This window comes from Musa acuminata, chromosome BXJ2-4 (assembly GCF_036884655.1).
Source record: "Musa acuminata AAA Group cultivar baxijiao chromosome BXJ2-4, Cavendish_Baxijiao_AAA, whole genome shotgun sequence".
NCBI classification, from domain to species: Eukaryota; Viridiplantae; Streptophyta; class Magnoliopsida; order Zingiberales; family Musaceae; genus Musa; species Musa acuminata.
This window is the reverse complement of record NC_088341.1, coordinates 5,911,276-5,924,346: the sequence shown is the minus strand read 5'-3', so window position 1 is coordinate 5,924,346 and position 13,071 is coordinate 5,911,276. Positions and strand designations below refer to the sequence as shown.

The window sequence follows — 13,071 nt, the reverse complement described above, 5'->3', positions numbered from 1 at the left end:
AAATATCCAAATTGATATGAGGTGACCCCCGACCTTTCCAACCCTATTTTAAATCTCACAGATGCCTTGTACTTAGTGATTGCCTCCTCTTGATACCTCGATGCCTTGACTCGCTCAACCTCCAGTATCTCCCTGAGCTCCCAAGCTCACTCTTTCGCCACACTAGTCTTCTTCTCAAGCTTCGAATTGAGTGTCTTTGCTTACTAGTACTTCATAGCAATAACCTTGATTGAGTAACTCTTTAGAAGGGGAGAGATAGATTTGTTTTGCCAGACCTAGACAAAGAGATCCCCAATAGTACTGCTCTGAGGCTTTGCCTTCATCCCATAACTTTTGCTCCTCCTGCCGACCTCTCGATCTTGGCTGTAATGGGGAGCCTAAAATCGAAATAGATAAGTCAGCTATCATCGAAGCAATGAAGGGTCGAGATCTCCTATTGCATAGGTCAATTGTCGACCTTGACCCCTCTTCTCTATGGCCCAAGGGAGACCTGAGGCCCTTGGGACTCTCCGCAGGCTCTAGCGCTGCCAAAATAGGGCTCTTCGCAAGCTCTGACGCTAACGAAACTGGGCTTCCACTCACGATGGACCCCTAAGACCTCCTCCTACTTAGAAGATGGGGGCCCCTCCTGACGACTACTTTATACCTCTTTCTCGATCGATTAGTGCATACGTCTTGGCTCGATTGGGTCGAACCCAGCTCCTCGAGCAACACCTCATGGGTGCACCTTCCTGGTGCCATATGTGGAATCCAGCCCATGACTACGTGGCCCCAATTAAGGTAAGACGGTCTTCCACTCCCACACAAAGTCACATTCCACAACCAAGACAAAGTACATCATTGGGATCATTTTGAAAAGGCACGTGGGTCAAATTGACCCACGTAAGGATAATTATGCTATGACGAAAAAATGGGCTAGGAAGGTGCCTAAGACGCATGAGTTGGGCAAACCCGACCCGTGTAAGAAAAAATCTACTACAACGAAAAAAAGGGTCAAGAAGGTGCCCACTGCGCGTGAGTCAAGCGAAACCAACTTGCAAAAGAAGAAATCTACTATGACGAAAAAACAAGCCAAGAAGGCGCCTAAGGCGCATGAGTCGAGCAAACCCGACCCCGTGTAAGAAGAAATATGCTATGGTAGAAAAATGGGCCAGGAAGGCGCTCAAGGCCCGTGAGTCAGGCACGCCAGACTCGCATAAGAAGAAATCTGCTACGATGAAAAATCGAGCCAGGAAGGCACCCAAGATGCGTGAGTCAAGTAAACCTGACCCACATAAGAAGAAATTCGTTATAGCAAAAAATCAAACTAAGAAAAGTACCCGAGGTGCACAAGGTACGAAAACTCGACCGACACCCGATAAAATCTGTCGTAAAGGTACGAGGCAAGAATGCTCAAAGCACGTAAAGACCAAGAAGATGTGCTCCGAACCCTAGAAACTTCGAAGCATGCTTTCGGGAGGACAAATGATAGCCATCATTCATCACATCAATGCCATATCAAGCCAACACTCTTCTGCCCACAAAGATTGAAGTCCAAAAGGTCGCTCGGGTAAGTTACCGAGTTGCTTAGTTGTCTCCTCGATAAAATATTTATAGGAATATTCTCAAAAGACCATAAGACAGTTTAGGTTGGTTATGAAACAACTCTTCTACAAAATATTCATAAGAATATTCCTAGAAGATCAGACGATTTGATTCGATTTAGAATTGGCTCCCTTACAAAATATTTATAGGAATATTATTAAAAGACCATATGACAGTTTGGTTGGATTACAAATCGACTTTCTTATGAAATATTTATAAGAATATTTTCAGAAAATTAGAAAACAGTTTGAGTTAATTACTCAGAAGAAATCTCCTGTGAAATATTCATAAGAATATTTTAGAAAGATCAAAAGATACTTCGGGACCTATAAAAATACGATCGTAGCTCCAAATTAGAGGGGAAAATGTGTAACCTAAGTGCTAGCTTAAATTTTAGAGAAATATATTATAGGGGTTAGCATAAACATTATATATATATATATATATATATATATATATATATATATATATATATATATATATATATATATATATATATATATATATATATATATATATATATATATATATATATATATATATGCAAATTGTTTTGAGAAAGAATGATTAGATATGTACAATAATAGGGAGAGGGATTGAGACCTAAAAGACCGTCGACCATCCCTCGGAGGTGGCTCGGTCTTCTTGACGCCCTAAAACGCTCTCCGGCCCCGACTCTCCGAGTGGCTCGCTCCACCGCTTCCCATCTCCAGTCGCCGATATAACACCAAACACAGCCAAATCACTAACACCAAAAAAACCCAAACCGAAGACAAAGAGGACGCGGAAACCGACAGTCAATGCAAGCGAGAGTCGAACCTGCCCTCATGCCTTGCCCGCCTTTTAGAAGTGATCGCTGCGTCTCCGCCGCCCATCGCAACACCCCCAGGAGCATCCCCGCCGTCCATTTCGACTCACACAAGACCATCTCCCCGGCCGCCCCTCCCCTCCAGAACCGCCTCGTCGAGATGACGACGGTAGCGAGGAGGAGTGCGAGGATGACCAGGACGAGTGCGAATTCGAATTCGCCCTCGTGCTCATCGATCCCGAGAACGGCGAAGAAAAGGCCGCCGCCGACGAGATCTTCTTCGACGGCCGCATCCGCACTCTCTACCCTGCCGATGGCCGCGCGCATCGAGAGCTGGTCCGCCGGATGTCGGGCAATGATCAGCAGCGGGTCTCCAGCCTGGACTCGACGTCGTCGTCGTCGGAGGTGGACGAGCTGGAGCGGGTCGCGCCGGGCACGTACTGCGCCTGGGAGCCGAGGAAGCCGAAGGCGCCCGCGCAGGGGCGGTCCCTGCGGCGGTGGCGCATCCGCTACCTAGTAAAGAGGCGGAGCCAGAGCGACGGGAAGGAGAAGTTCGTGTTCCTCTCCGCGGAGCAGAAGAGAGGGTGTTCACCACGAAACCCTCGACGTGATTCGGCGGAGACAGGCGCGGTAAAAGAGGACGACAGTGGAGAGGATGAGGGGAAGAAGGAGGCTGGGAAACCGAGAAGGCGGGTCGAGTGGGATATGGTCACCGGCGACCAGGTGTCCTCTGGCAAAGGCAGCAGGCAGGCGGCGAAACGCGGCGCCGGGCGGCCGTTCTTGCCGTACATGCAAAACGTGGTCGGGTTCTTCGCCATTGCGAATGGCCTCGGTCGCTTTGTTTTTGTTTTCTCGTTATGTTTTCTTTTTGTGTGTTTGTTTTCTTAACAAAAAATATTTTTTTGGTAAAACCTGAAAAGATGTACCATTTTCGTTGTAGAGATGAACATTCTACCATAACACTTAAACAATGTTCAGCCTCGAGAAAAATGATGTCTTAAAATTTAGTTTCCAATAAAATTATCCTCCTGCCATTGAGAGGCGTGCAATTGATCTTTCTCTCAAGGCTCAAGTAAATCCATCAGCAATCAACATGATGAAGCAAAACAGCAATACTCAATTAACCACGTAGACAGTATGAAAGAACGATAGGAATTACAACTCTGTAGCCAAAAGAAGAGCCTTCTTCTAAAGCAGCTTTATTGGTCTTTCCTAGCACTGAACTCTCATGGCATATACCTCATTTTATTGGTCTTCCTAGAATGAGAACTGCTACTGTGTTTCATGGAATTGGGTGAATCACCACTTTCCCAGTTGCTCTCCCAGTTTCAAGATAGGTGAATGCCTCCACTAGTTTAGAGAAAGGGAATGCACCCTTTGGGTCCACTACGGGCTTAATTTTCCCGTCCTCGATGAAAGTATTCAGCTTTGACAGAACAGCCCCATCAGAGGTGACAACAAATCGGAAGCCTGGTGGTGTCACGGCACCAGTCAGCACCACCACGCTGCCGGCTTCTTTCACCGCTTTCACTGCTTTCTCACACTGACCTGTGCATAAATTGGCATCCAACATTGTTACGTTAGACGAAGATTTATGCAACATCTGCAATCAAAAGCAGCATTTGTTCCCGAATCCGGTGAAGCAAAAGCCAATATCAGCAAAATTTGAAATAATTCCAGTAACTTCTAATGATAAGTATGAATTTTCTTGCACGCGGTAAGCTACAAGCGAATACAAATGTATGCGGAAAAAGATGCGTAGATTGTTAAGCCTTGATCTGAAATCATATGCAATATACTACAATTGATAAAATGCCTTTATATGCATTAATACCATAAAGGATTATGAACGTAGAGCAAAGATACACCTGTCTGGCCTAAGAGGAGCACAGGGAGACCTGAATGTGATAGTTTTCACAAAAGAAGTACCATGGAACTTTTTATAAATTCTTGAACAATTAAACCATAGTTCGATGAGAAATCTTCTAAAGTGTATCCTTATTCCCTAAACTTTGTTTCTGAATTTTGCATTCAACTTTATGTTGGGTTGAAAACCGAGTTGCATAGCTTTGTAAGTTTGGAAGAAATCACTAAGTAACCATCTTATTTTATGAAATTTCCTTTTCTTTTTTTTCCTCATTCAGAGAGTAAGAGTGATGAATGAAGTATGTATGCCTACCAACAGTATCGTATACCACATCAAATTTCTCTGGCAATTCCTCGAAGTTCTCCTTGGTATAGTCGATAGCCAAATCAGCTCCTAGGCTCTTCAGTAAATCCAATTTTCCTGTGCTGGCTGTAGCAGCAACCCTTGATGCACCAAAAACATGCTTAGCTAGCTGCGAAAAGCAATAAAAAAAGAACAAAAAAGAAGTCACAACTCTGAAACACTAGTTTGGAGAGCCTATATATTTATCTAAATCATTAATTCCTTGGGATTGATATTATGGGCCAAAAACCTACTAAATATCTAGCTCAATACATAATTTCCTTTGACTGTGCGAAATTCTCCTACTCACACATGTTAGCAGCCAATAATTCTTTGTTCCGCAACATTAATTATGCATTGTGGTTTTCATTTATAAAGAGAAAGCACTGATATAGTGAAATTATACAACAGAAAAGTTTTCAATTGCACCAGATGAAAATATTAGATTAATAAGAAGGCCAGACAAATAAATATAAACCTGTAGTTTCATTCAGAAATAAATCCTCAGAACACCAATGTTTAAAATTATAGGAAAAAACTTATAAAAGAAATTATTTCATGTCTGAGTAAAGCAGTAGAAGATTGACATTTCTAAAAGGAATATTCAGAAAAGGACTAGAAGACCTACTTAGATCCTGAATATAAAAATAATCAGGACAGTTCATCAAAGACACAAATGGAAATGAACATTACCTGGATTACTAGAGAACCAACTCCACCGGCACCGCCCAGTACGAGGATTGATTTACCAGCAGAAAACCCAGATCTTTCAAGGCCTTCATTGGCTGTTTCAATTGCAAGAGGTAGCCCTGCAGCCTGTACAAAGTCTATGTTCTTGGGCTTTAAAGCTAACAATTTCTCCTCTACAGATGTGTACTCAGCAAGTGATCCAAACTGCTTTGGGTTCTCTAAAGCTTTCTCATTAATGTCCCCATATACTTCATCTCCTACCTTCAGGTTTTTTACTTGGCTTCCTACTTTAACAACTACACCAGCCACATCATAACCTGGAACAGTCTGCCCACAGAAAAAACAAAAAGAGATTATGAAGCAGCATAATGGTATAAAACAAAGAAGTGTGCATATACTTTCATCATATGTTCCAATAACATAATCTGGTTGTTTCAAGTTACCTCCTGGATGATGCTTTGTTTCAGTAAAGATCATCTATGATGTTTACTGTCTACTGTATCTGTATCCCCATACTGAAAATTTCACAATTTCCTTACAAATTATTATTTTATTGGAGTGTGAAATGCATTTCTGCTCCATTTGCCTCACTTTAAGCACCTTCAATATACTCGACTATGACCAATCCTTGCATCCTCGTGGTAAATGTGATATACCAAAAATAAACCAAATGCACCATCTCTAGCAATTCTGATTGCAAATTGATCTTCCACCTAGGTCAACTTTACAAGTTGGCTATATGTGAATACACATAACATTTGGATGGCTTCTCAGAATAATTTACCAACAAGCAAATAATGTTATCTGAACCATTTATCTAGCTTTTCATCTTAAAGTTCTTGGTTTTTGAACAAAACTAGGCCTTGTTTACTAGTCTTTTGGGTTTCCACCTGTCACTTCTGATGGACCAAATACTTATTTGATCTAATTGGTCAACTAACGATTGCTGGTTGATTACATCTTCCATAATTCATTCAACTTATGTTTCTTAGTCCAATTGCTAATTCGCTCTGCAGAAATCTGCAATGTGTGTAATGCATCCTCATACAAGGCAAATGATGCAAGGTCTCCTCCTTCCTTTTCTCCTCTGTCACAAACACAATACAGAGGCCGCAGATGGACACAACACTTAACTCTACCTTAAACTATAACTCAAATTAAGACCTCTTCATCTGATGAGATTGCTTCATTGTGTGTGTTTTTTGTTTCTTGGATGACAAAATACGCTTAAATTCCTCTCCGATGCTATGCAATTCGATTCTGCTACCAATGAAAGCTTCAATCTGTCACAGAGTGGAAGATACTACGAAAAGAGAATACAGATTGGTACTCACGGGAAAAGGAACTCACCGGTAAGGGAGAATCAGTGGCCTTAAATTTCCCTTGCCTTCTCTTGTAATCCACCGGGTTGAGGGCGGCAGCGACGACCTTGATGAGGACCTGGTCCTCCTTCACTTCCGGGACCGAGACACCCTCGTCGAGCCTCAACAGGTCCGCTGCACCGTAATCGTCGTAAACCCAGGCCTTCATCTTGGCCGGAATCTCTGAAATAGCTGTGACTGTTTCTGTGGAAGAAGAACTGGCAGAGGCTCTGACAAGCGGAATCCTATGAACTCTTCCTGCTCTGCTTCTCGTTGTGCTAGTTCTCTCTCTAATGGAGACCGAGTGAATCGAGGCTAAAGGCCTGAGATAAGGTGTTTGAATGGGGAAGGGAAGGGAAAGGGTCTTCGAAGGGATGAATGCGGCGAGCAGGGTTTCCATTGCGACTAATCTCACCGACCGGGCTCGCCTTACCTGCAAGTGGCAGCGGGGGCTTGCGTGCATGTAATGTGAAGAGCCTGCGAGCACCTTCCAGTGACCATGGGTGAACTTCCACTCGTAACGGGTTGTTTCTCGGCTGCCACGTGTGGATAAGTTGTGTGTATCAGGAAGGAGGACTCGTGGTGGAAGATGGTTGTTTGGCGTGAGCGGCGGCACTACAAACGAATCGTCGTCTTCATGGAATTGCAGAATCGTGTGTGATTTGGGCCATAGGAAACGAGTCAATTTGCCACTTCAAATTGCAAAAAAAACCCATCATTTTCCTCAAACAAATAATTAATCATCCCAAATTTGCTATCATTGGAAGTCCCGTGCATTAGATCATTCCTTATCCAAATAATTAATTGCTTTTCTTTTTTTCCCTTTGAACTAAAATGTATGATACATTTAGCTTACTCTGTTCATGCTCAAGCACACCTGCAGGCAGCAAAAAGGGGCGATCCCCCAAACATTTCTTATGGAAATGTCGAGTAAGCATACACTTATGTAAGTCGCGACGGAACAAATCTGAAAAGAAAAAAGAAAAGTGATGTCTTTGGATGTATTGCTATGCACGACAAATTTACATCATTCAAAATTTCTGCTTCCCTCTCAAGGACTCCTTCCGAACAGCTTGTAAGCAGAGACGAGCGAGCTCAGAGCAACGGCGACGAACGCGAGGAAGGACATGGCGATGGAAGCGTTGGCTTTGTGAGTGAATCCGTCGCTCCCGAATCTTGATACCCAGACGTCGTTGCGAGAGGCTGCCGCTGACGATGCCGACATCAGAAGGTACGCCAGTATCTGCAGAAACCAAGGCGCTTAATGGCACTGATAGAAATAGCTGAAGCAGATGATACTGTTACAGGCATCTTCTCGATGAAGGAAGGGTACTAATCACTTCCAACATGTTGCAACCTCACAGTAGTTGAGACCAGCTGACACTGGCCATATCATGTTTAGTTGGTCACTGAATTCTTCCCCGCTCCATTAAAATCATCAAATTGCATATTAGGGAAATAACAGTTGAAATCAAATCAAATATTAAATTCCTACTTTCCAAAGTTCTAAACAAATCTAAATAATATTAAGAAGCAAACGTTAATTATATCATTGAGCATGGCACCGGCTCCTATTCTAGTTTTGACTTCTACCAGAAAAAAACAAGAAATGTAATACCAAACCCGGCCTGCAACTAATACCAATTGCTCATGACGTGACATGGGAATCCGTGACAACATGGGCGGTTTTCTTTCGTGTTCTTCCTGCTATTTTCCTTGGTTCTTTTATTTTACTTGTGTTCTGCTTTAGTTTAGCCATCACGATCGCTGGGTCAGCTGAGAACAACACGCATTCATTGATACCCTGCAACAGAAGTTTCTTAAAACTAGACTCCGGCTTGCCTGATCCATCGAGAGATCGAAGTAGCAACCCATCCGACGGCTCATGATATGCCTCGTGCAGATCTTACGGTAGATTTTCTCGCACACTTGAAACGCCGAATACGCGAAGGCGAGCACATTTACCGCCACCAAGTATCTGCAGAGATGGCGTCGACGGTGGGGAATGAAAACAAAGCTGATATACGAATACGGCGTATCAGTTAGTGCGTATTGTACCGGAATTCTTTGTAGCGGTCGAACGAGTCGCCCGCCCATCCGTCGGTCTTGTCGGCGGCCATCACCGAGAAGGCGATCATAGAAAGCACGAACGCCGCCACCCGGAGTCCAAGCGCTCCCCTCACGGATCCCCCCTCCCCCGCCCGCACTCCGCCGCCGCCCTCGCTAATTTCCTTCTCGGCCGGGGAGACGCCGTCCCGGGTCAGCCGGTTCGCGATCGTGACCGCCGGAGGCGGCGCTGGTTCGTCCGGGGGCGTGCGCGGCGGGGTCGGGAGCTCGGCGCGCCGCAGCGGCGATCGGAGAGGGTAGGCCACGGGCCCGTCTTCTCGCGCCGGGGTTTGGGGTCTCGACGGTGTCTTCGCCGGCGAAGACACCAGCAATCGGAGAGGGGAGGCCACGGGTCTGTCTTCTCGCGCCGGAGTTTGGGGTCTCGACGGTGTCTTTGCCGGCGGAGACAGCGGCGGGGTCGAATTCTCCGCGTCTCGCATAGGAGACCGGCGAGGCGAAGTCATCGCTCCTTCGCTCTTCCTTCACCCTTCGAGTCGTGAGTTGGAATTTAATCGTTCCTATCATTAATATTCGAATTTCCTTATACGCTTTCTTTTTCCATGTGTCGTTACTTAGCGGAGAAGGGGTTTGGGTTTTGGGCCCACACGCAAAGATTCGATCGCGTGTTCATCTGATACAGGGGAAAGAACTAACCGAAGCTATGGGATCTAAATGCTTAGTAAAAGACTCGTCTTCTGGCAAAGACAAAGTTGATCATATTATGTGAGCTCTGGGTCTCTTGTCACTAAAATTGGAAGCTTTAAAGATGTTATTCAACCTATGGGGTGTTGGGCAGAAAGCGAGATTGTGGAAATCAGGTGTGGAAAGATAAAGAGATTGGTATTATTGTGTTTGGGAGCTTTAAAAAGCTAGTTTGCACCCAATTCAGATGTCAATATGTGACAGGTAGGCAGGGTCTCACTGCAAAAGAGGTCGAGTCCAGTTGGGCTGCTTGGGAAGACAAGCTGTGCTGCACATATATATCACAGTTGTGAAAGAGACTGCAGAAAGGAAACAAATAGGTACTTCATTGCAGGAGCAGTAGCCAAGCAAACAAGTACGTCTCTGCAGTGGTAGGAAGCAAACAAACAAAAGAGGGGGTACATGCATGGGAGGAAAGCCATGGATGCCCTTTACAGGCTTTTATTCTCCAAAGGCATGCCACCACAACATTGAGGAAGGTGGCTTTGTGTGGGTCTAACAAGACAACATTAACTCTCGAAGTTAAGCAAATAAAGATGAGCTACTGAACTCTCAATAGCAAGAAAATTATTCGGAACATACGGGCTGGTCTTGCACAGGATGATGATTGAATCTGCAATGGAAAATGGCCACAATTATTGGCCTGCAAAGTCCTTGGTCGATCTTTGCTGTTCAAAAACTGTGCAGAATGAATGCTGTTACTGTAACGACGAAAACTCATACCACATGAATGACCAGAAGAAATTGAAGACCACATATAGATAATTGGATGTCTATCTTATACCTTAGGATGAGATGCCACATGAAGCTATCCAACAAGCTAAAAAAAAGTCATTTACAACTTGGAGGGTTTGCACACTTGTAAACGGCAGAAGCTGGTTGCTTGTAGTCAGGTATGCTACTTGGATCCACGGGCCTGACCTCACCAGGGCTAAATAACAGATCACTGTGCCTGCATGAAAAGGTGTTGTTAGCTGTGTAGCTCGACATCACTAAGTTATCAGAATGATACCCAGCAACTGGATAAATTTATCAAAGTTATGGTCACAAAGAAAGTGGAAGATGCCATAGATCATATTTAACATAACATTACAAAACATTGTTGATACCTGCGTAAGTCAAGTCCAACTAAGCCTGCTTGTAGAACTGATAGATTGTCTGAATCTGGCGAAACAATAATTACAGTATCTCCAGAATATTGTGTTTCGAGTATTGACATGAGTTGTGTTACCCTGACAAACACATCTGCCACACTCTCATTTGGTGTTCCATCATCAACCGGAGGGGGTTTATTATCAGGAGAAAGACTATCTGATTCATAAACCTGCAGCATATCTGTCAAAAGTTAAAATGAAAAATCTCAATCAAGGACATCCATTAAGGTTAATAGGTTCTTGGTTGTTCTGTAAACACCAGTTCGATTTGAGTTGCTTTAAGATATCAACATAGGTCAGCTCATTGATGCCTATTTTAAGTCTGTTGTTATCAACATTGCAAAATTAAACATTTCATATCCCTCCTCACAAGTTCCATGCAAGCAATTTAAGGTCTCTCTGTATGCCGATTCCACTGGAGACACTGTTTGCACATAGGGAATCTGCTTGGCTATAAAATGGACTTGGTGGTCTTGGAAACCAGCCCTGTAGTCTTAATACAGATAAAATTCATGCAAAGCACAGGCATGTAGATTCTTTTAACATGCTATTTTTTTAAAAGTTCAATTGTATTAGTGAGGTAAAACTCCATGCAAATGCGATGATGTTTTAGACACCATTTAATATGGACTAGGTATTACTGAATCAAGAATACACAGAAGAACAATGTGAAACAAAATTTGACATGTAATTTCTTGGAAGTTGCTTCAGGACATGGGAGATGGGAACTAATGATGATTAAAAAAAACACAAGAACAAAGAAGAAATAAGATTGTGAACATCTTGCCAAGATAATCAGCAAAAGAGACGAAGCACACCTAATGTCCAAAACCACCACCACCAACAAAAGGTAGGTATTTTAGGCTGACAACACATTCACAATTCTTGAGGAGGGACAAGGCAAAAAGGTAAGAGCATTTAGTGGCCTGGAATTGTTCTGTAGGCTTGCATTTCTTCTTTTTCATGCAGCAAAAGTAAGAAGATACATGGTTTCAATAAAATTATCTGAGGTAAATGCATGGTTTAGGGGATTATATAAGCTACCAAACTCTTCATGCATTGCATCAACTAATGAACTGCAAGGAAAACACAAGCTACCATGCCCAGTTATTGATAACATTACATTCTTATGCTACATAGAACTGAAAATGCATAGAAAATTTTCCAAAACTACGAAGTTCTTTAATCATTTCTTCCTTTGGTGAAGTGACTGTAACCATGTTTTGCATGATTGATACAAACACTCATGATATTAATGCTCAAGCATATTATTATCTAAAAAGTTCTATAATATTTCCATTTATTTTTTTTCTTTATATCAGTTCTTCTACTCCAAATATTCTCCAATAACCCAACTATTACCAGACATCAAATTGCCAACCTTTTGCAATGTCAAGCATCAAGGACGCAGCCTTAACCAAACAAATATAAGCTCTCGTATAAAAAATTCTTTTCCTTTACTCCAGAAATCATATTCAGTTATTCTCTGAGTGCCAATGAATGATTCCATACCTCAGATATAGAGCCTAAGTTTCTTCCCTCGAATGCTCCCAGTCCTCGAGCATCAAGAAAGCTGTACTCGGGCACGATCCGACTACAATACAAGCAACAATAGAGGAAAACAAAGATATTCCTTTATTGATGTTGGACAATCTCTGTGCGGTATTAAAAGAGAGAGACGTTTTTGCACCCGCAGAGAAAACCCAAAAAGAAACCCTGCAATCTGGAACCATTTACCTCCACATGTGTCGAATGCTGGGATTCTGTGGGTTTTACGTGTGGGTGTCTAAAGCACTGATTTAAATGACAGAGAAGATGGATGGACCGACCTGCGATCGATACTGTTGACGGAAGCAATGATTTCGGCGGCCTGATAGGACCGCTGGGTGATGGAGGGCCAAATCCAGCAGCTATCCTCGCATGCCCCCATTTGCTTGAGCTCGAGGGCAGCCCGCGCGGCCTGCCTCGCGCCCTCGGGCGAGAGGCCGCTGTCGACAGACGTCTTGGCGACGGGGTTGGTGCGCAGGACGCCGGCGCTTTCGTAGACCGATTCCCCGGCGCGCACCAGGAAGTAGCGGTTGGCGAGGCGGGCGGGAGGCATGCGGAAGAGGCCGCGGGCGCGGGCGGGGGAGGGGGAAACGAGGAGGAGCTGGAGAAGCGGGGCGGTGAGGGAGGCGAGGAGGCGGCGTCGGCGGACTGGGAGGAGGAGTAGGTGGTGGTGGAATTTCGGAAGGGGAAGAGGTGGCGGTGGAGGAGAGAGGAGGGGAGGAGGGGCGGGAGTGGATGGGGAGCTTAACATCGTTTTGGTCCGTCCGCTTTGTCCCACGGTTCCTCTGGATATATCACGAAGTGTTTGATACATTGTCCTTTCCGAGGGCTGATTGGGCCACGTTCAAGCACACATTGGCCTTCAAGAAGAGCCTAGTCATACAACAATGACGCGAGATATGCACGCCA

At 44.1% G+C, this 13,071-nt stretch overlaps 4 protein-coding genes across 5 annotated transcripts; 1 reads left to right on the top strand and 3 right to left on the bottom strand.

Annotated features, from left to right (window-relative positions):
* The first annotated feature begins 615 nt into the window (after positions 1–615).
* Positions 616–3,338, top strand: LOC135610851 (uncharacterized). The gene is made up of 3 exons (XM_065105838.1): positions 616–780; positions 2,474–3,232; positions 3,333–3,338. The coding sequence occupies exons 1-3, from the start codon at positions 616–618 to the stop codon at positions 3,336–3,338; spliced, it is 930 nt and encodes a 309-aa protein (XP_064961910.1).
* A 151-nt stretch (positions 3,339–3,489) lies between these two features.
* On the bottom strand, positions 3,490–7,227 carry LOC103980885 (2-methylene-furan-3-one reductase). The gene is made up of 4 exons (XM_009397409.3): positions 6,642–7,227; positions 5,295–5,618; positions 4,572–4,731; positions 3,490–3,940 (listed from the first exon to the last, which is right to left on the bottom strand). The coding sequence occupies exons 1-4, from the start codon at positions 7,113–7,115 to the stop codon at positions 3,675–3,677; spliced, it is 1,224 nt and encodes a 407-aa protein (XP_009395684.2). The 5' UTR covers positions 7,116–7,227; the 3' UTR covers positions 3,490–3,674.
* Positions 7,228–7,534: 307 nt separating this feature from the next.
* Positions 7,535–9,624, bottom strand: LOC135609681 (CASP-like protein 4A3). Its single transcript, XM_065103190.1, has 3 exons — positions 8,711–9,624; positions 8,495–8,630; positions 7,535–7,895 (listed from the first exon to the last, which is right to left on the bottom strand). The coding sequence occupies exons 1-3, from the start codon at positions 9,220–9,222 to the stop codon at positions 7,704–7,706; spliced, it is 840 nt and encodes a 279-aa protein (XP_064959262.1). The 5' UTR covers positions 9,223–9,624; the 3' UTR covers positions 7,535–7,703.
* A 145-nt stretch (positions 9,625–9,769) lies between these two features.
* Positions 9,770–12,939, bottom strand: LOC135609680 (uncharacterized). 2 transcript variants are annotated; one of them, XM_065103188.1, is made up of 5 exons: positions 12,444–12,939; positions 12,127–12,208; positions 10,570–10,784; positions 10,245–10,412; positions 9,770–10,139 (listed from the first exon to the last, which is right to left on the bottom strand). In XM_065103188.1, exons 1-4 carry the CDS (start codon positions 12,911–12,913, stop codon positions 10,292–10,294), a joined length of 888 nt encoding a protein of 295 aa, XP_064959260.1. In that variant the 5' UTR covers positions 12,914–12,939; the 3' UTR covers positions 9,770–10,139; positions 10,245–10,291. The 2 variants fall into 2 exon arrangements, with proteins under 2 accessions (XP_064959260.1, XP_064959261.1); XM_065103189.1 differs by having other exon boundaries at positions 9,770–10,073.
* Positions 12,940–13,071: the final 132 nt, after the last annotated feature.

What these genes read in the sequence shown, in the direction of transcription:
- LOC135610851 (XM_065105838.1), top strand. Translation starts at nt 616, where the DNA reads ATGGGGGCCCCTCCTGACGACTACTTTATACCTCTTTCTCGATCGATT. An exon ending in ACTACGTGGCCCCAATTAAG is followed by an intron (nt 781 to 2,473) that starts GTAAGACGGTCT and finishes CAACACCCCCAG; the next exon opens with GAGCATCCCCGCCGTCCATT.
- LOC103980885 (XM_009397409.3), bottom strand. Translation starts at nt 7,115, where the DNA reads ATGCACGCAAGCCCCCGCTGCCACTTGCAGGTAAGGCGAGCCCGGTCG. An exon ending in CCACTGATTCTCCCTTACCG is followed by an intron (nt 5,619 to 6,641) that starts GTGAGTTCCTTT and finishes TTCTGTGGGCAG; the next exon opens with ACTGTTCCAGGTTATGATGT. An exon ending in TTGGTTCTCTAGTAATCCAG is followed by an intron (nt 4,732 to 5,294) that starts GTAATGTTCATT and finishes TGCTTTTCGCAG; the next exon opens with CTAGCTAAGCATGTTTTTGG.
- LOC135609681 (XM_065103190.1), bottom strand. Translation starts at nt 9,222, where the DNA reads ATGACTTCGCCTCGCCGGTCTCCTATGCGAGACGCGGAGAATTCGACC. An exon ending in GACCGCTACAAAGAATTCCG is followed by an intron (nt 8,631 to 8,710) that starts GTACAATACGCA and finishes CCATCTCTGCAG; the next exon opens with ATACTTGGTGGCGGTAAATG. An exon ending in TCGATCTCTCGATGGATCAG is followed by an intron (nt 7,896 to 8,494) that starts GCAAGCCGGAGT and finishes TGGTTTCTGCAG; the next exon opens with ATACTGGCGTACCTTCTGAT.
- LOC135609680 (XM_065103188.1), bottom strand. Translation starts at nt 12,913, where the DNA reads ATGTTAAGCTCCCCATCCACTCCCGCCCCTCCTCCCCTCCTCTCTCCT. An exon ending in GTCAACAGTATCGATCGCAG is followed by an intron (nt 12,209 to 12,443) that starts GTCGGTCCATCC and finishes CTTGTATTGTAG; the next exon opens with TCGGATCGTGCCCGAGTACA. An exon ending in GTTGGACTTGACTTACGCAG is followed by an intron (nt 10,413 to 10,569) that starts GTATCAACAATG and finishes CTTTTCATGCAG; the next exon opens with GCACAGTGATCTGTTATTTA.